Below are 25,150 nucleotides of genomic sequence, written 5' to 3' on the forward strand. Positions count from 1 at the left end.
ATAATGATTATAAACTTCTAACACATATTTTTGCAAACAGGTTAAAATTGGGCATAACTCAAATTATTTCTGACACTCAGTCTGGATTTATAAAAGGTCGCTCAATCCATAATAATATCCGCCTTATATTGGACTTGATTGACTACAACTACCTAATTGAAAACCAGGGTTTTGTCCTTTTTTGGATTTTTACAAAGCCTTCGACATGATAGAACATGAATTTATGTTTCAGGCCCTTGATTAGTTCGGTTTTGGGGGTAACTTCATTAATTTAATCAAATTACTGTATAGAGATATTAACAGTTCAGTGTGTCTTCCACGCAGCACCTCACAAAGATTTAGGATTTGCAGAGGAATAAAACAAGGATGTCCAATCTCGCCATTGTTGTTTATCACAGCAACAGAAATGCTTTCCATACTGATTAAAAATGCTGAGTTTGGTAAGATATCTATCCTGGGCAGGCACGTGCAGAGGGGGGTGCGGAGGGTGCTTGAGACCCTGCCCCTTTTGTCCGAAGTGCCCAAAGTGCCCTTTTTCCGGTCGTTCGTCAGATTTTACCATACAAATCTGTTATACTGTGATACAAATCGGGCACTAGGACCATGCGGAGGCAGCCGCCTCAAGCTGAAGGCTATTTTCCCTTAGACCCGCCTACAAGCTCACTGATTGGCTCTGCCGCATCCTACTAACGTGTGATTGGTTGTCCTTGCTGTCGCTCTACCTTGTAGCCATGGAGACGACAGACCGGTGTTTTCCCTGCGGACAGGAGTCTGCGGTTCATCTACAGTACCTGTAAGTTTTTTTTTCTGCCTGCTTCACGTCAGCTGGATAGATTTTAATATCAGAGCTTTTGTTTACGTGCGTTTGAGTCCGTGGTTAGTGTGTGTGGAGCAGAGTCAGGTAGCTGCATGAGACACTAAATGAGACAGAGACTTCTCCTGAAGTGTTGCAGAAACTCTCAAAGAATCACGGGTGTGTCTCACTCTAGATTCTCCAGGTCATAACTTCTGAATTACTAATCGAATAAAAATACTTCAAACGGTTTCTAAAAGTACATGAAACGAGCTTTCCAACGAGGTATTACATGATGTAATTCATGTTACTCCAAAAATCGCTATTAGAAGGAAACCAGCTTTGCAGCGTCAGAAAGAAACGGGGCGAACCGCGACGGGAGAGCACAGAACCGAAAGGAGGAGATGATCTGATCATCTTCATCATCAGCTTTTATAAAGTTATGGAAACGTCATGAATAAAATCCACCTGGTTGGTCAGGTGTCCCAGAAGGCTGTTTCTGTAGATGGTGACATGAGGAGGGACAGATTAAAGTCACACTGGTTTTTATTTGAACACTCAACTGTTTACTAAATGATTCAGCTTCATTCCAGCATTATTTATACTTACAATAAATATTTATTTAGCTGAAAATATCATTTTATCAGTGCAGAATTTTATTAGTTGACTTTTTGTAATGAAATATTTAGATTTAACCTTTTATCTGCTTATTGATCTTCATAATCCTGGTAGAAATGTAGCTACAGCTGTGAAGTAGCCTATGAGTGTTATTTTATGATACCTAGTATTTATTTTACTGTATCCCGTTCTCTGGACCAGAGCGTAGACCTGTGGTCACAGACAGGCTGCAGTCATTAAACTGGTTAACATGAGGTCAGGGGTCAAACTGTTTTCTGAGTGTTTGCAACACAGTTCTGAGTTTAAATAGTTCTTTTGACATAGTTAGCTCAAGTCATTTTGAAGTTCCTGTTTAGTAATAAATGTAAAGAAAATTCAAATCTGTTTTTTTTTTCGTTTAAGCTGCAGTTTTACAGACTTTAATAAACATAAACACAAATACAAACCAGACACTGAAAGCTGAGGCTGTTCTGAAAAAAGGAGCAGAGTTACAAACATTTTACACTTTTATTACAATTTTAAAGCCATAAAACAAAAAAAATACTTGTTATATTTATGGTCATAAGAGGGTTAAATGTGATAAATTTTCCGCCTCCCACAAAGAGATGGTAAAATTGAATGTGAGCATAATTATGTACGTTTTATTACTTTATTATGTATTTTTTATTATTGACTATTAATCCAAAGAGTTCAGATGAAGGCAACTGGACTTCTTTAGTTTCTTTCAAACATTTCACTTCTCCTCTGAGGAGCTTTGTCAGTTCTAACTGGAATATGGGAGAGTCAAGCTCATAAGCTGTAGCTGTCTGTTGTTATTTAAAGAGCAGAAACTACTCTGAGTACCCCGCCTCTCCATCTCCTGATGAGTCGTTAGCCTCTATTGGTGGTGAGTCATCGTGTTGATTAGATGCAGGAAGGTGTGATCTAGACTGAAACTGAATGAGATTCAAAAAAAAGTTCTAATCTTTTAACAACGCTGTTGGTCCTCTTGGTCCTTGTTCCGGTTTTCTAAAACCCTGTGTTAAAAACCTTGGTGTGTTTTTAGATGGTTCTTGTAATCTTTACAGACAGGTGAGTGCAGTGGTCCAATAAGGTTTTTATCATTTAAGGCAGATAGCAAAGGTGAAGCCATACCTTCCTGCTAATGTCCTCGAACATGTCATCCACCTGTTCGTGTCTTGCCGATTGGACCACTGCAACTCCCTGTATTCTGGCCTGGACCAGTCCTCCCCACACCGACTTCAGCTGGTCCAAAATGCAGCGGCTTGCTTGCTGACTGGAACCAGTAAGTGGGATCACATAACCCCGGTTCTGGCCTCTCTCCATTGGCTTCCTGTCTCTTACAGGATCCGTTTCAAATTTGTACTTTTTGTTTTTAAATCCCTTCATGGCCTGGCCCCAGTTTACATCTCTGAGCTGCTGTCCGCTTACGTCCCTGCCAGAACCATGAGGTCCAGCTCTCAAGCTCTTTTAACAGTTCCAAAAACCCGCCACAAGACTCGCGGCGACAGAGCGTTCTCTGTGGTTGGGCCCAAACTGTGGAACAAGCTACCTCTCAACATCAGGACCACACAGAGTCTAGAGCATTTTAAATCCCTTCTTAAGACGCAATTTTTTGATTTGGCTTTTAATGCAGGCTGACTTGAGCATCTTAATAGTTTTTAACAGTTTTTATCATAGATTGTGACTGTTGTGTGCTCATCTTATTTTAGGTTTTTATTGTTGATTTGTTGTATCTTGACTTGTTTTACCTTGTACAGCGCTTTGGTGTAGCTGTGCTGCTGTAAATGCGCTCTGTAAGTAAAATTGACCTTGACCTTGACCAAAGCTGCATTATTGGTTCTAGAAAGGTGAAATCTAAGCCCCTCCCCTATTTGAAGTGGGGTTTTCACGTTTTGACATAGATAGCTTCTTTTACTCCTCTCTCAAATCATCTATCTTCTCTGTCCAGAATGTGGACTTTGTCATCTTCAAAGGTGTGTCCCTTGTCCTTCAGGTACAGGTGGACTGCAGAATTTTGACCTGAAGAGGCGGCTCTCCTGTGTTGTGTTATGTTCTTGTGTAATTGTTGTTTAGTTTCTCTAATGTAAACATCTGGACAGTGCTCCTACACTGGACTGCATAAACGACCCCACTGAGCTTCTGTTTGGGTGTTTTGTCTTCTGGATGGACCAGGTTCTGTCTGAGGGTGTTGTTGGGTTTAAAGTTTACCGGGATGTTGTGTTTGGAGAAGATTCTTCTAAGTTTCTCTGAGACTCCTGCCACGTATGGGATGATGGTGCCTTTGTGTAAAGGGTGGTGTTGTTAGGTTGGTAGCAGAGCTCTCATGTTTAGTGTTAAGTTCAGTGAGATCATGGAATGGGATCAAGAATTTTCTACTGACAGGAAAAAGATCTCAGCTAACATAGCCGTAGATCACACTGGATAAGTCTCTGTGGGTGCATTTATTTTACATTTATTTTACTACCTCTTACTAGAGCTGTCTTTAGTAGGTGCAAAATATCTTTGGTTGTACACCTGTGCGATAGCAATAAAGTATCTTGATTTCTGTTAAATGTACTTCCTGAATGAGTGACCTTTTCAGGCTAAAACAACAAAATGACAAATACAGACAGAAGGATGACTTATTCCTTTTATAATGCGTTGCATCACCACCTGGTATCAGAACAGGACTCAGTGTTGGAAGATAATCAAAAATCAAACAACTTGGACTCGGATCAGGGGCAAAAATGTGGTTGTAACATCTCTAGATATAAGTCAGCTTTATAAACTAAAACTATTATTTATGAACTAACATTAACACTAATGACACTAATTTATATATTTTTATTATGTTGTTTGAACCCAAGGGTCTCATTATCTGAATTTTCTAACTTATTGGATTGCTCTATAAGTGCCCCTTTTTTTACTTTGAGCACCCGCCCCGTCAAAGGTCTCTGCACGGCCCTGATCCTGGGTAAAGAGCTATCAGCCAGTTAGCCGATGATACAACTATTTTCCTAAATAACCTGAATGAAATCCCCCAAATCCTGCAGATTATTGAAACTTTCTCGAAAGCTTCAGGGTTAAAGCTGAATTTAAACAAATGTGAGATCTTACCCTTAAATGATTATACTAACACTAACACTTTTAATATTCCTGTTAAATCCAATGTCAAATATTTGGGCGTGTATATAACCAAGAATAAGAATGATTTAGATAACCTTAATATTTGGGAGAAAATTCAAACCTGTAGAACTCATTTAAATAACTGGGCTCAGAGAGACTTATCGATTCAAGGTAGAATTTTTCTTACCAGAATGGAAAGTATCTCCAGGCTAGTATACCCTGCATATGTGATAGGAGTGCCTAAATCAGCAATCAAAGCAATCAACCAGCTAAACTTTGATTTTATATGGGAACGCAAAACCCACTATATTAGGCAAGGTAATTTAGTCAAACGTTTTGAAGATGGAGGTTTGCAAGCTATTGAATTTGACAGCTTAAACGGCACCCTAAAAATAAATTGGCTTAGGTCAATTTTAAGTCAAAATAGCTTTTGGTTTCACATTCCAAGCAAAATATTCTCAGATCTAGGCGAATTTAATCTCTTACTTGGATGTGACTTTAACATAAAAAAACTCCCCATAAAGCTCTCTTCCTTTCACCAGCAAGTTTTATTATACTGGAAATTAATATACAAACATAACTATTGCCCACACAACACTCCCCTATGGAACTGTCGTTACATAACAGTTGGAAACAAATCAGTCGTTATGGAAAAATGGTACGATAAGGGCATCTGGTCAGTGATGCACTTGTTAAATGATAGAGGTAAAATTTTATTAGAAGATTTTATCGCCAACTATGATCTGCAAATAAATAACAAAGAATTTCAAAAAATTACTAAGGCTATCCCTCAAAACATTCTATGTACAGCATATAATCATTTTCAAAACCCTGACTATAGATCCCCTGATCTCCCTGAACTGTTGGTAAATGGGCATAACATAACAGCTAACAGTCTAAAAAACTCCCAAATTCGGGAATTATTTACTAATGTTTTTTTCCCTTATCCAATCCAAATTCCATCTCACATCTGTTCTCTGGTGATCAAAAGAAAGAGATCAGAAAAAATTACCTAAAACTTCCCATTCCCCCCAAAGCTAAGGAGGTCCACTACAAAATCCTCTCTGGTGTTTACCCTTCCAAAGAATTTCTCAGACGTCGCTTCGCTATTGATGATAATTGTTGCTCTTTTTGTAATGGGGATATTGAATCAAAAGAACATTTATTTTATGAGTGTATATTCTGTAAAGCCCTGTGGAACGATGTGCACTACTGGCTCTTCTCTAAGATCCCAAAGTTACTTGAATTTTCTAAAAATGATATTATGTTTGGTTCTCTAAGAAAAGAAAAGAAGCTTGAAAATGTTTTAAATGTAATAATTATTATGGGCAAATTCTTCATTCACAAATGTCGTTTTCTGAAAACAAAGCAGTCTTTTTTTTTACTTTTCACAAAGAACTCTGCCTCCTTTTCTCATCTGTTAAATTTATGGACAAAAAACAAGCTCTGGATTTGAATCATATGATTGTTGAACTAGATCTGTTAGAAAGCCCCTAAGGTATAACTTTTTTATGTTGTTTTTAATTATCTGTCTTTTTGTTCATTTGTTTGCTTATTTGTTCTGTTTGGGGTTTGTTTTTATTTTATTTATTTAATTATTTGTTGTTGTTTGTACTTCCTGTTCATTATCCTTCTTCTATTGGAATTCAGCCTGTTCTGATACTATCTCGTGTTGGTAAAACTGATTCTTTGTAGAGATTGCCATAAGTGTTGCACATTATATTTTGTGCAAAAAAAATAAATAAAAAAATAACAGAGGCCTACGGAAGCTCTAGTAGGACAATTCCAATAGCGGAAGAGGCAAAGCAGTTCCTGACTGGGTTCTGCTCAGAAACGTTTGGTTAACTTTTACCACCGTTTGGTTCATTAACGTCAGTAGATCTGTAGATTTGACCGGAGTTACGTCAGCGTAACTTAACTTAACCTTTAACCCCCCAGGATGCCGAGCGCCGGCTCACACGGGCTTCTTCCTGTCATTGGAGTTGGATTATTTTAGTCACAAGTCAGAACCAGAACCATGTCCGGTGAGAGGTCAACGTGGGTTGGACTCAGACCGTGGTTCGGTTCTGTGGTGTCGGTTCTGGGTTCTGCTTTGCTCGTAACAGCTGTGGGGTTCTTCTGCGCGCTTGTTTACCCCATTCTCAAAGGTATTTGTGGCAAGCAAATGTATCACTTAGCCTCAAGCAGCGACATTTAAAATCCTTTTAAAATTGATATTTACTGAAAGAAATCGTCCTTTGCATAATTTTGGCCAGTTAGCTTACAATACAATAAGACACATTTTATCCTTTGTGAAAAGTGTATATTTAGGTATTTTTGTGATATAGACACGTGAGAAAGTATTTTTTGTGGGTTTTTTATCTCCTGAAAATGTCTATTTGTAAAGATGAGGGGTTTTCCCAGCTGTGGTGTTAACTTGAGTAAGGTGTAACTCAAGGCCATCTTATTAGAACATCCTCTGAAACCTGTAGTAAACAGCAGAACTTAATTTGTTTCGTTTTGTTGTTTATTTTCATATAAATGATTGTACTGATGTTACTTTTCTGTTTTTGGTGTTAATGTATGATTTTTCAGAGCTGCGATCAGAGAGAGTAGGAGGGCAGAATGGAGCAGGGGAGAGGATTCTGGGTAAGGCCTGATGGGTGGAACCAACCACCAGAGGGTGCTTGTTTTGTTTCAGCTTCAGTTTTGATTTGGACAGCCAAGGCAGTTTTGCTTGCTTTTAGCACCCCCTAGTGTCAGTTATTAATTTGCTGAGGTCAAACCGAAAATGAAACTTATCAGCTCACTGTGCTCATCTTTTTAACAGCTTAAATATCTCCCCAGCCTTCATTAGAGTCTACAGGAGCGATTCACCACTAAATGAAACAAATCAGCTGTGCTCATGGTCTAAAACATGCAGGAAACGTGCACCTGTTCACCCTGTGTACTGACCATCAGAGCGGGGGTTAATCAGTGTGAGATATTGGAGGTGTGGTGTGAGAGCATGCAGAGAGGGTCAAATGCGTGAGTTGGCAGCCCTGCGTGCTGCAAGCAGACTGCAGTGCCAGGTATGTCAGCTCCCTCCAACAGGGACTGATCGCAAGTGCTGTATTCGGGCCACGGAGAGCGGTGGGGGTCTGAGTGACGTTTCCTGTAAAGGGTCATATTAGCACATACTGGCTCAAGCAAATGATTTAAAAATATGGAAAAAGTTGCAAAGTATGGCTTTAACATAAAGCTGAAACACAACAGCTCCACCCCCTGGTGGCAGACTAACCCTAACTTTAAAGTCTTCCTTCACTGACTTGTTTGCTCTGAAATAGTCGATTACACAGAGTTTCACATGCATGCTGAACAAGAATATTTCTTTCAGCTCCTTGTTCCTGCATTAGCCACAAAAGACATGAGAATGGTTAAAACCGAGAAGGCCAGTCTCTCCTACCTCACAGGGAAAATTAGCATTCATGGCCTCACCCATCTTGGCATGCTAACGTAAATGGCGGTGTAGATCTCTGGGCCTGGAGGGAGCAGAGAACGTGTCACCTTGTAGAACCAACCATTAGCAACTATGCAACATGACGGAACACTTCCAGGCCTTTTATTTATGGAGATAAAACATCAAGGAAGGCAGCAAAAGAGTTGTGTTGCTGTGATTTTACACGTGTTGAACTATTAATTAAACTTTACACACACACACACTCTAGCAGCATGGGTCCAACCACAGCATACATGTCTGAGTCTGAGCTGTGCACGGTGTCTCTCCAGGCTTCTGGAGTATCCTGGTGCTGGCAGCTCTAGTAGGATGCATCTGTTGCGTCTTCTCATGGACTCTGACCTACCTGGACTTGCAGCAGCCTGGTGTGAAGTTCCCACCACCACCGTCATTGGAACACCTCAGGTGAAACAGCAAACACGAGAGGCTTGCTAGCATGTTTACACATGAACTGACATGGCGTTTGTTACCTATAGAGACGTCACGGATCATGGATTCAACGTGAGCTACGGTGTAGCGGCTCTTAACGGCGTCCTGGCCTTGCTGACTGTCATCTGGAGCCTCTCCTAAAACACCAGCCCTTAGGGAGCTTCAGAGAAGACCAGAGGACCATTATCTGGCATGTGGAGTCCAGTTTTTGTTGTTCTGACCCAGCTGGGTCAGAACTTTTATCAGTGGTTATGTTTTAGACAGACTGTTGTTCCCGTGTGTCCTCCTGTCCCAAGCTCACCGTCAGGAGTGCTACCATCTCTGTAGTGTAACTGTATCAGATTCATGCTCTAAAGACCATAAAAAACATCAACATGAGTCTGAACCATAAAACTCCTGTCTTCAGCTGAAGCTCCAGACCATGAGTGAGGATCGGAGCAAAGATCCCCAACTCCTCACAAGTCATTCGCACTTAGAGAAACAACAAACAACTACTGATTTAAATATATTTATTTGAAGACACACATGTAAAACTAATGAACACTTTTACATAATACAAAAATATTTGGCAAGTTGACAAAATTTAGTTTTGCATAGATAAAAAATTTAGCTTTTTTCTTTGAAAGCACCTCGTTTGATCAAGTACATGTAAATACATTGGAAATAGCCTGTATTTATATGTTTATAGCACCTTCCAGGGTTCTACAACCTCCCAACGTGCTTTACAACACAACCAGTCACTGAATCTTGTACACACATTCACATGCAGGTGATGAGCTACAATGTAGCCACAGCCGCCCTGAGGCATGCTGACAGAGGTGACACAGGTGTGTGTACACACACACACACACACACACACACACACACACACACACACAAGCGCTGCACGGTATTAGGAAAACCTGTGCTGCGCGATAACATTGATTACCAGGATAACTTGTTATAAATACTTAACTCAAGTACAAACAAGAAATTAAAAAATGACTAAATAATATCAAAAAATGGGAAAAGCAGAACGAAGCTAACTCATCGGTTTGCTTGCCATCCAAATTAAGTGCCGTCTGCCTAGGGAAGCGTATCTAATAAGAACGAACCTGACTGGCCAAATGGGTGATGAGCTACATTTGATTTGTGAAAAACTTCATGCTTCTGTCTGAGTGACATTATTTGTAGCTAACATCTGAGCTGACCGTTCATTGTGTTTTTTCTGTTTATTGCGATGTGTGTATTGCACATGCCGATATCGCCATGATGATACATTTGCGATGTATTGTGCAGCCTTAATACCTACTTGTGAGTATATGTATGAGCGCACACACACACACACACGTACACACACACACACACACACACACACACACACACACACACACACACACACACACACACACACACACACACACACACACACACACACACACACACACCTGTTAAGGCTTTTATAAATGCAAACTCACTGAAACACACATTTTCAACGCTTACACACCAAGAGATGTTTTCATCTCATTCTTCAAGGCACTCGAGGAGTACAGACACTTCTCTCTTTCACTCCCTTATCTTTTTTTCCCAAGGCTCTTTGTCCCCCCATGCCTTCCTATTGGAGTCTCATGTTAGTTGTGTTGTCTGAAGTCTGTTGCATATATGTTTGAGGTGTTTTTTTGCAGAGCAAATCTGCCCTCCTGGTGGGAGGGTAACTCTGAAGTGCCTTTTTTTCCCTCTACCTGAACCAATCCTCATGTAACCCTCTCATCTCTATTAAGGTAGCGCGACTCAAGGTTGCGAATGACCACAGTCACCAATTCTTATCATGTGTCTTGCCCATGTATGTCTGATCTCTGAATTGTGTGTACTGAAACTCTAATTTCCCTCTGGGATTAATAAAGTATTGATTGGTTGATTCATCTCAAGTATCTCCAGTTAAAGGGAAATAATAAATTAAGGACAAATCTGGTAGAGCAGCAGCTGTTTTCTCCACATCTCAAAAGAATGTGGTTGTTGTTGTGAAAAAGTCAAACTTCCTGCTCCCCAAATCTTTAAACTTCAAAAGAAGCATTAAAAACAAAGCTGTAGTTCCTCAGAAGGTTTTTCACTTCAGCCGTTTAGGTTAACCTGATCATTGGCTAACTGGGTGGTCTCACATTCCATTAAACATCTGGTCATATTCTACATCTAATGTAGAGTTATGGGAATGTTCACAGTTAGTTTTTAGGTGGACCCACCTAAGCCAAATATTGGTGAGATTAATGTGAATCCACAGATGAAAGTGGTTCCCAGCGTTCTCACTGGTTACATCAGATTTCACTCTATTAGATTAGTAAACAAAGATAAATAATAATAAAACATCTCCATTTGTAATCGACTCTTTTCCTCCAAGAGGACCAAATAACACAGCAGAACAGGAATCACCAGTTTCAGTAAACCAGAACTCATAAATCCAACATTCATCTGTCATTTATATTACAATCATCACTTCATGTGCACATCAACTAAACATATTTAACTAGATTCTTTTGGGAATGAATCAGTCAGAATTAAATGTGCTAAATCTTTAGTTTTGAGCAGCTTTAACATGAAACCAGACACATTAGTGACCAGTTTGGTTCATACGTTAGTATTTAGTATCAGAGTTTGTACACGGCCTTAACACTCGTATTTGGACAGAAAAACTCTTCGAGTGTTTATTTGAGGCCTGATATGTGAGGGCAGGCGCCTATTTACTTTTGAACCCGTCTCTACTTTTGAGTTCATTACAGTTGGATCCCAGAATCCTGTAGCAAAACAAGTCAGCTTAGAGCTTTTTACGCCTCTTAGGGGTACAAGAAATAACTTCTGGTTGCTCCTGCTGGCTTTGGTTCTTTGTACAACTCTGAAGCCTTTTGCCGCTGTGGAATTAGAAATGCTGACGCTGCAGCGTCAGCTCAGCACAGACTTGGCAACCTCACTGATTATAAACAGTAACTACGTCCCTCTTTTGTTCTTTTGAAAGGAGAAAAACAAAAAATCCCCCAGCCAGCTGAGAAGGAAATCAGTTTCAATGTAACCTTCCTTCCAGCACGATTGAACCAATAGGATGTTTTGTGATTATTTCACAGAAAAATTCTCACATATTGCTCCTTTAAGTAAATGTTTGTTTAAATAAGTGTATAATAGTTTAATAACGCATTCGGATCCAGACTTCTCCCTGCATCTTTTGCCCCGCCCGAATGCTCGGAGACATCAACATCCCTGAGAACCACAGACATCATGGTGTGAACAAAACATGGCTGCGCGGGGGCGGGCTGACCCAACCGAAACCGGTCCGAACCTGATGTGAAAACGCCATTAGGCAGATAGAAATGTTAACGGTTTTGATCAATTTTTAAAATGCAAGGTGAGAAATATGTGACCACTGTCTGTGAAATGCTGCATCGCTCCAGATTTAGGAAAATTCAGCAGTTTTAGTTCTTTCAGATTCATCAGCAGTTTCACGGATCACTTTTTGAGAATAGTGTGAAAAGGCGCGACACCACAGTTTATTCATAGAAAAGTCATTTTAAAGGGACTTTACAGAGTTTGAATTTATATGCTTGCGATTGCCCCCTCAGGCCAAAAGCGTAGCGGCAGCTTCAATAGTAGGCTCGTGCACTAGGCGCGCATGCTGTACGTGCACACTCCTTAACGAAAATAACAGCTGAGACAGTCGCTTGTGTGTGTGTGGCCCGGAGGACAGAGGACAGGAGAACACGCAGCTAATTAATTAAATAATTTGGTTCCGTACCTTTCTCTTCAGCACAGCCGACAAAGGTTTATGATGGGTCAGTCCTCCTGCATGCTCAGATCATTCCCTTCCCTTGCTTGAAAAATTGTTCTAAAATGAAAGTTGAACCCACATCTTTTTTATGCCGTTCGGCGAGTCTCAAATAAAAATTTGGGCATCTTACTGTAAAAAAATATACTATGTTCACATCCAGAATCGATCCCGGGTCTTCGACACAATAGCCCGAAATCTTACAAGGTGAGCTAAATCGCCAGTAGCGTCTTCTGTATCTGTAACATTTATATCCTTGATGACAGCTGAAACAACTTTCAAAGAACGGTTCGGAGGGCTATGCCTGAGCGTGAACGCGCACGAAGCAGCCTGCTCGACCCAAGCAGCTCTCTTCTTGTGATTTTACAGAAAAACAGGCAATCACAGTAAAAATGCCAGGGCTCATTCTACAGGACCAGGGCATTGCAGAAGAATGTATGAAGAAGAAATGTATTATTTCTATTCATGTTTTGACTGACAAACTTCCATAATGCCCCTTTAAGGAACTTACTAGAAAAATAGCATTTTTAGAGATGCAAGTTTTTTGCTGAACAACAGTGATCGGTAGATCTGCTGTAGCCGAACGATCCTGAACTGGTCTGGATCACTGGTGCAGCCCACCAGACTAGTGGCTGGGGGAATACCGCAACTTAATTCAACGATAACGCAATGCATGTAAGCAGCCAAAACATCAGATACTAGTAGAGATGCTAAATGAACACTGGTAGCTGATTTAGAGGCTGCTAGCTATACAACTGACTGAATCTTCACTTGTGTTAACATACAGGCTAACATTAGCATAGCAGCTACTACAGGAAAGTATATAAGTAACAGCTTAAAAACATTAGAATTGTTCATGATACGCTTGTTGGTTGTTATGTGGAAAGCTTTTTAGAGAATAAATACTGTAGAGTTGAAGTGCTATTGTTGCTAATAATGTAGCTTGTAAACCTGATAAACTACCACCATGGTACTGGCTTCCTAGGCTGAGTGATAGCCAGCCAGTGGTCTAAGGAAGAGCAGATTTCCCTTTGATAGGGCTACGATTGTAACAGGGAAACCTATCGACATCCGAGGTTACCTGGTCTCATCCTCTCCAAGTGTTTCTACATGTTGTACCCTTCACATCGAACGAGTCACATCATTGTTCGAAGAAGAGCTGGACTCTGCTTGGACGTCATCCAGGCCTTCCTCCTTTGAACCCCTCATAGAGGCCAGTCTGTAGAGTCCAGCAAGGAGGAAGATGACAGAAATCATAGCAAAGTAGCCTCCATAGATGAGAAACTGGAGGAAAAAACAAGTTGTCAAGTTACCAGGGAGGCTGATTCCATATAACTCTTATGGGGGCTGCACCGTCTTACCTGGGTGGTAACGTTCAAGTTTAGGCCTGAAGAGTCCACAACGATCACGGTCAGCAAGGTCTGCAGTAGGAGAGCCCCAAAAGTGTTCACCCCAAACACCAGGGCGTAGCGCTGCATGCTGAGGCTGGCTGCTATCTGGTACCTGAGGTCAGGGAGCAATCCTGTTGTTGTGTGTAAAACGATTCAATGGGACACAACGATGCCACCCGAGCCACAGTCGGATGTGTTTATTCTGTTCATGTCATTGACTCAGCAGGTGGAGACGGTGTACTCACGTGACCACGGTGATGAGCAGCATGTAGGTGGCTCTGAAGACGACATAGGAGCTGTAGCACACCCAGATGTTCTTCAGCAGGTCCATGACAAACACACACACGGCCATGAGCATGGAGAGGACACACAGAGCCAGCTCCCCCCACCGAGACCAGGACACAGGCAGGTAGCCCACCAGCAGGGCTGCTAGAGCGCCTGCAGACCAACAGAATGACCACATTTAAACCTTGTAGTGACCTGACTTAATCAATTACTCAGCTGTGGTAACAGGAAACATCAACAAAAGTAACGTCACACCTCCCCAACTGAGCCGTTTGCTTTGATGCATTTTGAGGGGGATTTTGCGTGGGCCGCAAATGAATCCCGCTTTAATCGCGCCACCCTATCACGGGTCTGATGGCAGTTTATGCCCATCTCGCTCAAACAACACCTGATTCGTTTTTAGTCTCCGACCAGTCAAAGCTTAATCTTGGTTTATGCTTCTCCGTCTGCGGAGGTGCGGAAACTCGCAGCACCTTTACGCGCCGCTGCTACGGCTCTCTGACCGGCATACAAGGATGGACGGCGTAGAGCCCAAAATTTTAACTATCCATCAAACACAAGAGAGCACACATCCGTCTACCAACGGCGCCGTCTACCTCGTTCGTTCTTTCCAACAAAACTTTTTGTTACAAGCCATCGTCCACAACTAGCCTAACTTTCACAGATGTTACGTCTCAGGGTTGACTTGTATTTCTATTTGTGCGTGGGCGTGATATTCAGCCACTCTTTGAACTGCCTGCACACTGCAGGAGCTAATTAGCCATCACCGTTAACCTAGACTCTGATTCTGGCAAAACCAAACTTTATGCAGCTCAAGGGAGACTCAGTTTACTCACAATCCATGTCCATGAAGCTTATGTACGCTTCAGGTTAAGACTCTTGCCAGCTGTTCCTTTTATGCTGAGGAGACAACTGACTTTACCTGTAGCCTAGGATGGAGGAAACACTTATATCAATACCTCGGGATGGCAATTACAACCAGCATCTCACCTTTGCTCGGTTACCGACAGGAGGAGACCCCACTCGTGAATCCTTTTTTCGTTCCACGAATCCGAGGAACTAGGTTTTATTTCACACAGATGAAAAAGAATAATAATCCAAACGAAACCCCGACAAGGCGGGTTAAAAAGTAAAACAACTCTTTGCCAATAAACCAAGTTATAGCAAAGTTGAGCTGAATAAGCTCTCCAAAAATGACACTAGGTCAGATCATCACAGACAAAAAGCTCAAAGCAAAAGCTTCCTCCTTTCCATCTCTGTACCCCACAAACTCTTCCCATCAAAAGGCCATCCTTCCAGAACCAGTATCTCCTTTTTATTTACTCTGTCCCCCTCCTTCTTGTCTGCTGTACGTCTCCATGGCAACTCTTCCCGCTTCATGAAGCACTTTGTCCGGTCCACTTGTAACTCCTCCCAACGTTTCTTGCCGACTCATCTTGGTGTTCTTCAGGCATTCCCTCATTTCTTTCTTGTAGTCATCAGTCAGCAGGGGGAGGCGTACCCCCCTTCCTTGTCTCCTCCACTCCAGGGGTCTGCTATAAGCCAATCATAAACATCTCCTAGACGCAGTGTCTCCCCTGAAACTTATTGCATCCTGGACTAACCCCACCGAGGTCAGTAAAAGGCTAAAGCTACAACATATATTTACCAAAAACAGCAGAGTAGTGAAGCACATCCATTATTTATGACATTAGGGGATCAGGACACACACACACACACACACACACACACACACACACACACACACACACACACACACACACACACACACACACACACACACACACACACACACACACACACACACACACACACACACAAACACACACACACACACACACACACACACACACACACACCTTGTAGAGCCTAGAATTGATTTCATATAATGAGAGACATAATCCAGACTTAATTCCATACATTAACAAGTCTGATTATACTCCATACAACAGTTTTGTTCCTCGACATCGAAGCACTTTCAGCTCAGTGAAAACTGTCTCTCTTTCAGCGATTGCTCCTTGAGCAGATTGGTGTTTACAAACTTGTTTTCGGAACTTTATTTACCAAAATAGGAACAATGATAAATTCTGCTATGGAATATTCAATATGTGTTCAAAATGTGTGCAATACTGGATATTAGAGGTGCTGAAAAAATTATTCAAGTCTGAATCAGGATTCTTATTTATAACGATTCAGAATCGATTCCAAGAACTCAAATGTTTGGCATGTTACTGGTTTGAGATGCACTTTTGTCTGTTTTTTATCTTTGTTAGGAGAGTTAGTACTCCGCTTACTTTTGTGGTCCCATCAATTGAGATGACTTATCTTTGAATCTGCTGATAAGCGGGCAGCTGAATGTAATTTTGTCCATACTCAGAAATGTGAGATATTCTCACATTTATTTTCTACGTTGATAAGTGAGTACTCAGGATTACTCATGTATTTATTTTAAAGGGACTATAAGGAAGTTTGACAGCCAGAACATATATAGAAATAATACATTTCTTCTTAATACATTCTCCTGCCCTGGTCCTGTAGAATGAGCCCTGGTATTTTTACTGTGATTGCCTGTTTTTCTGTAAAATCACAGAAAAAGAGAGCTGCTCGGGTCGAGCAGGCTGCTTCATGCGCGTTCACGCTCAGGCATCGCCCGTAGCATTTGCTATCTGTAGTTTTAGTCTTTGTCGCTGTTACTAACACCTAGTGACAAAGCTAGCTACATTTCTGAGGACCCTTAGCTACTTTCTGTGGGACTTTCTTCTAGATATTTCCTGCAAATTAGCAACAAAATAGCCATTTTTGCTCCGAACCGTTCTTTGAACGTTGTTTCAGGTGTTATCAAGGATATAAATGTTACAGATAGAAAGGATGTCACTAGTGCTATAGCTCACCCAGTAAGACGTCAGACTCTCGTGCAGGAGACCTGGGTTGGATTCTGGATGTGAACATAGTTTATTTAGAGTTTCTTTTTTACATTAATGGTTTATTTTTTTACAGTGAGACGCCCAGATTTTTATTTGAGACTCACCGAACGGCATTGAATTCACAGATAAAAAAGATGTGGGTTCAACTTTCATTTTGGAACAATTTTTCAAGCAAGGGAAGGGAATGATCTGAGCATGCAGGAGGACTGACCCATCTTAAACCTTTGTTGGCTGTGCTGAAGAGAAAGGTACAGAACCATATTATTTAATTAATTAGCTGCGTGTTCTCCTGTCCTCTGGGTCACTCTCTCTCTCTCTCACACACACACACACACACACACACACACACACACACACACACACACACACACACACACACACACACACACACACACACACACACGTCTCAGTTGTTATTTTCGTTAAGGAGTGTGCACGTACAGCATGCGCGCCTCGTGCACGAGCCTACTATTGAAGCTGCCGTTACGCTTTTGGCCTGAGGGGGCAATCGCGAGCATAAAAATTCAAAAGTCCGTAAAGTCCCTTTATGTAATTGATAAATGAGAGAACACATTTTCTTTGTAGGAAATCTGAGGCACTTTTTTAAGCAGGTTGAGGACTCAAATGTTAAACTTGTTTCTACATATACTTGAAAAGTATTTGACCATAATACTTTCAAAGCTACTGTTAGGTAACGAAAGATTTGTTATATTTTACAAGGTAAGCAAAAATAAAATGTTGCCTTTTGGTCAAAAGATTGCTTCTGTTTACAGTTTAAGAATCACTTTATTTTACCTGTAAATTAGCTTTTTTTGAGCATGACCAGTTTAAAGTAAAATAAAAATTTCCCATAGATTTAACTAACTTCTACAACAAAGTAGTTCATCCTGGAACTGACACTCTTTGTTAATAAATATTGATTGTGAATCGATTTAAATCGAGAATCGATTCTGAATCGAATTGGCACCCCGAGAATCAGAATCAAATTAAATGGCGAGTTGCTCTAAGATTCACATTCCTACCGGATACACATTAGTATGTCTGTGTCCCTTATGCTGCATAGTTCTGGAAACACAAGTTTCCTTTCATTACTTAGGTTACAATCATAGCTCACTGCCTTTGTGTGTTTACCTGTAATCTTGTTATTGTCTTTCTTCTTCCTGTTCTCCAAGTGTTTGTGCTGCTGTAGCAAGTGAATTTCTTCACTGTGGGATTAATAAAATCTTCTATTGTCAACACGTTAATCTAAAAGTTACATTTTATTTCACACCTCTTTCAGCGTTTACAAGCTTAAGTTAATAAAGTAATGACCAGAGAAGTCACAGCAATGGTAGGCAGACCTGCCAGAAAAGGTATACGCCCCCTGCTGTCCTGGCATGGAATTGCTTCGCAACACTGACACCAGCGAAGAAGTATAAAAGGATAAAGTCTCCATCAACACGTGCGTGTGACTACAAACTTGCTGACCTAGAAGTATAAACTAGGCTATAGCTTCTCTTCAGTCTCCACCTGCCCCCACAGTTGTCTAGCCCTAACCCTGAGACTAATCCTAGATACGAGTTTCAGATATATGCAACCACTCTCTGACTACATGGTGAAAACTTGTCTTGCCAAGGCCCTGCAAGGAAATCAAAAACCCTTAAGACTTTTCTAGCATTATTTAGAAAACTCCTTCAGGAACACAATTTGGTTTGTTGCCAAAAGACTCGAGACTTCTACCGTAAATAAGACTCACCGAGCAGCGTGGACAGTGTCTCTACGTAGCCGTTGTAGACCGAGTCGTCAGGTGATGAACGAACAGTCTCCCACAGCGGTTGAGCGTAGTTGATGATCTGGAAGTAGCCACATGTAGCCAAGGCCCACCACACCGACCAGGTCAGCAAAGGGCGACTTTTATAGCACTGCACAAGGTCTTTTAGCAGCATCTTCAACACCTCCAGAAGACCACCATTCTGAGCTCCTGCCCCGGAGGATCGGGATAGCTGGAAGAAAATCACTCAACATTTTCATCTAAAGTTCTCCAGTTTTACAACCAACACAAAACTGCTCGTTACTACCATAGACACTTGGCTCTGCAAGTCTTCCACCTTGTCTATTTGGGAGCTGCAGCTCCTTCTGGATGGACTATCCTCAGTTGCTCTTGGATTCTTGTGGAAAAACAAACTCCTTTTGGGCATTGGAAGAAACCAGGGGGCACTAAAGGCCACCGTGGCCGATACCAGCGTAATGATGACAAGGTACAGCAGCTCAACACCAGCCATGGAGAACAAGAGCTGACCAATCAGAGACCCGGCAGCTGAGCCGAACAGTGCAACGCTGCGGCAGTAGGCCGTCACTCTCTTGTAGTTTTCTGGTTCCACCACGCTGTAGATATAAGAGTAGTAGGCCACCTCTGTTGCTGTGGCAAGTCCATAGAAAAACTCCAGGAGCTGCATGGCCAAGACACCCCGTGCCTTCCAGAGCATGACATAAGTAACCACCAGGCTGGTGGCCTGCAGCACCAACACAGGCTTGTAGCAGAGGTAGTCTGTGGCCAGGAAGACCGGGAACAGAAGCAGCAGGTAGGAATATGTCCAGATGGGAAAGATCTCATTGACCACCTGCAGATAACACCATAACACTGACATTATTAGGAGACTGCTACTTGACAGTTTGAACTAAAAGACGTTGCAACCTGCAATCACAAGTTATTTATTTATTTATTACACCACCAAAACAATTAAATTCATAAACCGTGGACAAATATATGCGATGCATTGTCGCCCATTTCTAAATTACGATCCATTTATTTGCGACATCAGACTGTGTCTGTTCTAGTTTATGTCACTCATAGTTTATGTTCCCTGTGGTCTCCTTCTCAAGAGTTCAGTCTCAGGCACTATAGGTCTTGCAGGCTAAAGGTCAGCAAATGAAACGCAATTAAAGGCACACGTGGCTAAACTGTAATGCTATTTTTTGCATCTGCTTCTGTCAGTAAAGGGGCAGGGCAGCTGTGGCTACATTGTAGCTCATCACCATCAGTGTGTAAAGAAGTGTGTGAATGGATGAATGATTCACTGTAGTTTAAAGCACTTTGGAGTCCTCGGACTCAGAAAGGTGCTACACAAGTGAGGGCCATTTATCATTTACATCACATGAACCCTGCATGAAATAAAACTTGATTTTATGTGTCTAATCTGTGTGGTTGAGATTTAGGAGAATATTAGTTAAAGACTGAGTGCGGCATTAGTGCGATCTCAGAGTGGGATTGAATCATTTACAGGATTAACCAGGAAGCATTTTTTATGAGATTAGTACTGAGAACACCTACCCTTGTTTGGCTGAGAGCTACGAAGCGCTAAGCGCTACCAGGTTTGACCTTTGAACTAGAAGAGATCAGAGTTTAATTAACACCCTGCATGATAAATGTATTTTAAGTTTTTTTAAAACAAAACTGTAGTTTTTAAATCAATATTAAACGTGGAATTTGGAACATTTTAATAAAAAGCTGTATTAAAAAAAACACCTGTATGGGGGTTTAGACATGTGCAGAATGAATACACAGTTTCTCCTATAAAAGCTGTATTAAAAAAAATAAAAATTTACTTTGACAGACACAACACAGGGCTTTTGTTTACATCTACCAGCCAGTAAGGGGCGCTGTTGTGGTAAAAATCAGCTCGGCACAGCGAAGCTGGGGTCAAGCAGCTCATTCTGAGCCCAGATGATGGTCTAACGGTAAATGCTGTTGTAAAATAAACGTTTTAGTAGAAATAAGTCCTTACCCTGTACAATTCATCCCTGGACATGGTGCTGGCTGGTCACGTCACGTGTCAGTAGTGAACCTCCCTGACGACAGGAAAATGTGAGGTAGTTGCACTACCGCCTCTAAACACCAGATGTCGCTATAGTGTCCGCGTTCCATATTTTACACTTGTGATTAACAAAGATGGCAGCAGAATTTTTTGTTTTGTTATTTATAGTTTTTTGACTTCTTGTGCTATTTGGAGAAAAGGCCTATGGGCACCTTACATGGTTCCTGGGGGCACCATGGTGGTAAAAATGGATGTTATGAGGGAACCCAACTCCCTCTGCAATCGTTAACCAACTAAACCCAAACATCTATGACACCACACAGCTGTCAAGTAACAGAACTCATTCATTACAAACCACCTAAATAGTTCAGACTCCGCTAGGAGGAAATTGGGGTTTGACTTGTTGTGAAATCCTTCCGATTTAGAGCTTTCTCTCCGCTTCCTGAGTGAGCATCCACTCGCTCACAACACCTGCTTCATATCCAAACCGAGCTGCGAGAGCTTCTCACCTGTGTTTCTGTCAGGTTCTGGTCCGGACCCGTCAGGTAGAGGGTCAGGAACGGTTCTGACGGTCTCGTGCTGGAGAAGAACCCGTAAACACAAAGCAATATAGTGGGATAAAGAGTAGCCATGTCAGACAGGGAACGACCTCCAAGCTCCGCGCTGCGGCTTCTTCTTCTGTGGTTTTGTTGAAGCAGCTGGTTAACAGCGTCCTCACGTGGTCTTATGGTCTCACCCAGAAAACTACGGAGCGTCTAACGCTGCCAAATCAAATCAACTTTATTTATAAAGCGCTTTCACATGGCCAAAATGGACAAACAAAGCGCTGTACACCAATAAAAAGCACCACAATATGACAGACATATAACCATTTAAAATACAATGAGCAATCCATTAGAAATACAATAAGAAATCCATTAGAAATACAATACGAAATCCTGAGTGGAAGTTCGCAATCCATATCCAGCCTACTTCCCCCAACTTCAATGTCCAAACGCCAGCAAGAACAGATGTTTTTAGTCTGCTTTTAAAGGTTTCCAATGATTTGGCCTGCTTTACATCAGCTGGCAGCTCATTCCAGAGACTTGGTCCAAGTACTGAAAAGGCACGACTCCTACGAGACTTCAGGCTGTACCTGGGCACAGTTAGTAGTCTCTGGTCAGCTGACCTAAGGGAACGCACCGGGACATGTTGGTGGATGATTTCAGCAAGATATTTAGGTGCCCCTGAGTTTAACGCCTTAAACACAAACAGGATGACCTTAAACCTGATGCGATAGAAGACAGGGAGCCAATGCAAGGCACGTAGGTTAGGTGTAATATGTTCAGACCTCCTGGTAGATGTTAACAACCGAGCAGCCGAGTTCTGAACCGCCTGGAGGTGTGCTATTGGAGCTTGCCTAAGCCCCGCATATAGCGAGTTGCAATAATCCAGCCTGCAGGTAACAAAGGCATGGATTACAGTTTCCAAATGACTATGTGACAGAAACGGCTTAATTTTCGCTATGTGGCATAGATGAAAAAAGCAAGATCTCACGATTCTGTTCACTTGAGCATCAAATCTGAGCTCTGCGTCCAGTTTTACCCCTAAGTTAGTGACCACCGCCTTCTGATGCAGTGCCAGAGTGGAAAAATCAAGCCCTTGGGCACCTCCTAGGGTCTTTGGTGGCGTAAACAGAATTACTTCAGTCTTGTGTTCGTTAAAACACAAGAAGTTCTGAGCCAACCATAGCTTGATGTCCTCCAGGCAACCCAACAGAGGTTGAATGGTGCATAAACCACCACGCCTAATTGGAAAAATGACCTGGCAATCGTCCGCACATAGATGGAATGACACGCCATGTTTACGGAATAGTTCACCCAGGGGTAGGAGATATAAGGAGAAAAATAGTGGGACCAAAATCGATCCCTGGGGGACTCCCCAAGCCAGCTCAGCCAGATCGGAGGAACAGTCCCCCAACCTCACACAAAAACTCCTCCCAGTCAAGTAAGATCTTATCCACTTAAGTGCCTGGCCCGTAATGCCCACAGACCGCTCCAGCCGGTTTATTGGGATGCTCTGATCAACGGTATCAAAGGCTGATGTCAAGTCCAAGAGCACCAGAACCACAGCATCACCGGAATCATTAGCCCTGTAAAATGTCATCAAGGACCTTAAGCAGTGCAGATTCAGTGCTATGAAAGGGTTGAAACCCAGATTGAAATACTTCTCCAATTTCCCATTCCTGTAGAAAAGACATCAGTTTGATAAACACAGCCTTCTCTATGATCTTTGAGATGAAAGGAAGTGTTGATACAGGTCTGTAATTGGACAAGATTGTTGGGTCCAATCCTGATTTCTTAAGCAGAGGTCGTACCACCGCCTGCTTTAGGGGAGTAGGGACTTCCCCAGACATCAAGCTGCTATTTACAATTTGCAGTACGTGATCACCCACTACAGAAAAAACTTCTGTCAGTAGCCTTGCCGGGAGAACATCAGTTACCACCCCTGCTGGCTTAAGTCTCATGACCAGATCCTCAAGCTCTGCAAGAGTTAATGGTTGAAAACCCTCCAGTGCCTTTGGAACACAGAGATCTGCAGAGGGGGCATGCTTAAGTGGTGGAATAGAGGCCCTTGTCACCCTTACCTTGTCCACAAAGAAGTCCAAAAAATTGTTACATGACTCGGTGGTGTACTCAATCGCAAGGGGCTCATTGACATTTAAAATAGAGTCCACTGTCTTAAAAAGTAGATATTTTTCTACGTTTTGGCCTGTCATCCACACGAAAACGGAGTTTTTTCACACGAAAACGGATCTTTTTAAAAACTCCGGCCAAAGTGAAGACCTGCGTTTTCTCCGTTTTGGGTGTCTGTGTGTGGACAGACAAAACCGGAGTTTTAAGGTCCGCAACGTCACTTTCCGCGACAAAAAAATGCTGACATCACATGTGCGACCTGTGTTTACACTAGCCGACAGCATGGATGCCTTCAGAGCTGCGCTCGCTTTATCAATTGTCCAAGCGCTTTCTGCTTGTTTGTTTTTGCAAGTGGAATTACTGCTCCTTGCGGAAGACCACAGACGAAGGACGAGGTTAAGAACGGGGGAAGTACTGCCGCCTACAGGTCTGGCATGTCCTTAACAACGTTTTTATCTGGGTACGTGTGGACAGTTTTTTTAAAACGAGGTAGTGCGGATGCAAGTTTTTGGAGGGGAGGATATTCGTTTAAAAAAAACCCGGCTGCGTGTGGACTAGGTCTAAGGTGTTAAAAAGAAGAACGCACAGCGAGGAGATATTCGCTGCTACAAATGGACACTAGGGGGTGATAAAAGCAAGCATAACTGCTTAGTAAGATGAAACTAAACTAAGCAAATGAGACCATAGCCCTGACATCAAAAACATCATAAAGGAAGCTCCTCGTACACCCTGACTGTGTAACTAAGGAAACCCAACTGGACACGAGCAGGGAGCTCCACTGCATTGAAAGTAATCAGCGGTGGAGTGGACCTACGTGCGTTAAACCCCAGACGCCGAACAGCCCCCACGGAGTCAAACACCTCCAAGTCAGAAACCTCGTTTGAATTGCCGTACACCACACCCACAACCATATCATAAACAAGGTCTTACGTTGTGACTGAATAAGTGTTCAGATAGGATTCCCCAAGTTTGTTCTTATTTTAGGCCCAAACCATTAGGGTAAGTTGCATCCAATTTAGTTTTTAGAGTTTTTGAGGGACGATTTGCAACGTTTTCATGTGCTGGTTTGTTTAAATTAGTGATGAATCCCTCTTGTAGACAACTAGGAACACTGGGAGACACTTCTACTGGTAGATTAAGATGTTAAAAAGAATGCACAGCTTGGAGATAGTTTTGCTTCTACAAATGGACACTAGGGGGTGATAAAAGCAAGCATAACTGCCTACTATCGCTTTAATACAAGTTAGCGCTGATAAAAGGTGTGCTATTAGTTATACTCAGGTCTAGTGGGACCAACCTGATCCTTCCTAATCCATAACACTACAGAATTTCACTCAATATTTGAATGCTGTAAACATTATTTCCCTGTTCCTCTTTATCTGGGGCCCTGACCCTGAAAGCCACTTATTGTTCTGCACTAGAAGTTTTGAGCTCTTTATAATTGTTATTCACCGGAGGATTTTAGCCCTTCTTTATTCTCCTTCCGGATGTTAAAGTGGCTCAAACGGCACCCCCACTAATTATACATCAAAAGGAGCGGCTCGGCCGAATCTTCTACTTATTATTATGTGAAGAGAGCCGAGTAGTTGATTTTGTCAAGGAAGTGCCTCCTTGAACCACGGAGTACAAAAAAATAAAATAAAATAAAATAAAAATAAAAAACTGCAGCACAAGTTTTCACAGGAAACAGATTTTTTCTGTCTCCTTGTGCTGCATGGGGGTTTTCTCTGGGAGCTCCAGTTCACCCCAACACTAAAATCACGACACGTTACCAATGAATCTGCTGAGCTGTCAGCAATTAAACAGCATTACCACAAGAAATGCAATTTATCCAGTTTATTTTTTTAGTTTGGCATTCCCGTCCCCTTTTT

At 41.9% G+C, this 25,150-nt stretch overlaps 2 protein-coding genes across 4 annotated transcripts; one reads left to right on the top strand and one right to left on the bottom strand.

The window, feature by feature from the left end:
- Nucleotides 1–5,930: 5,930 nt before the first annotated feature.
- arl6ip6 (ADP-ribosylation factor-like 6 interacting protein 6) lies at nucleotides 5,931–10,324 on the top strand. Its single transcript, XM_015957855.3, has 4 exons — nucleotides 5,931–6,666; nucleotides 7,094–7,147; nucleotides 8,267–8,399; nucleotides 8,471–10,324. Exons 1-4 carry the CDS (start codon nucleotides 6,537–6,539, stop codon nucleotides 8,562–8,564), a joined length of 411 nt encoding a protein of 136 aa, XP_015813341.3. The 5' UTR covers nucleotides 5,931–6,536; the 3' UTR covers nucleotides 8,565–10,324.
- On the bottom strand, nucleotides 9,733–21,319 carry slc19a2 (solute carrier family 19 member 2). Of its 3 annotated transcripts, XM_054735445.2 has the most exons (7): nucleotides 21,114–21,217; nucleotides 20,575–20,638; nucleotides 18,868–19,410; nucleotides 18,546–18,792; nucleotides 13,847–14,039; nucleotides 13,572–13,713; nucleotides 9,733–13,494 (listed from the first exon to the last, which is right to left on the bottom strand). In XM_054735445.2, exons 2-7 carry the CDS (start codon nucleotides 20,596–20,598, stop codon nucleotides 13,333–13,335), a joined length of 1,311 nt encoding a protein of 436 aa, XP_054591420.2. In that variant the 5' UTR covers nucleotides 20,599–20,638; nucleotides 21,114–21,217; the 3' UTR covers nucleotides 9,733–13,332. The 3 variants fall into 3 exon arrangements, with proteins under 3 accessions (XP_054591420.2, XP_015813340.3, XP_015813339.3); XM_015957854.3 differs by lacking the exon at nucleotides 20,575–20,638 and having other exon boundaries at nucleotides 18,898–19,410; nucleotides 21,114–21,319; XM_015957853.3 differs by lacking the exon at nucleotides 20,575–20,638 and having other exon boundaries at nucleotides 21,114–21,302.
- Nucleotides 21,320–25,150: the final 3,831 nt, after the last annotated feature.

The sequence above is a fragment of the Nothobranchius furzeri genome, chromosome 3 (assembly GCF_043380555.1).
Source record: "Nothobranchius furzeri strain GRZ-AD chromosome 3, NfurGRZ-RIMD1, whole genome shotgun sequence".
Lineage (NCBI taxonomy): Eukaryota > Metazoa > Chordata > Actinopteri > Cyprinodontiformes > Nothobranchiidae > Nothobranchius > Nothobranchius furzeri.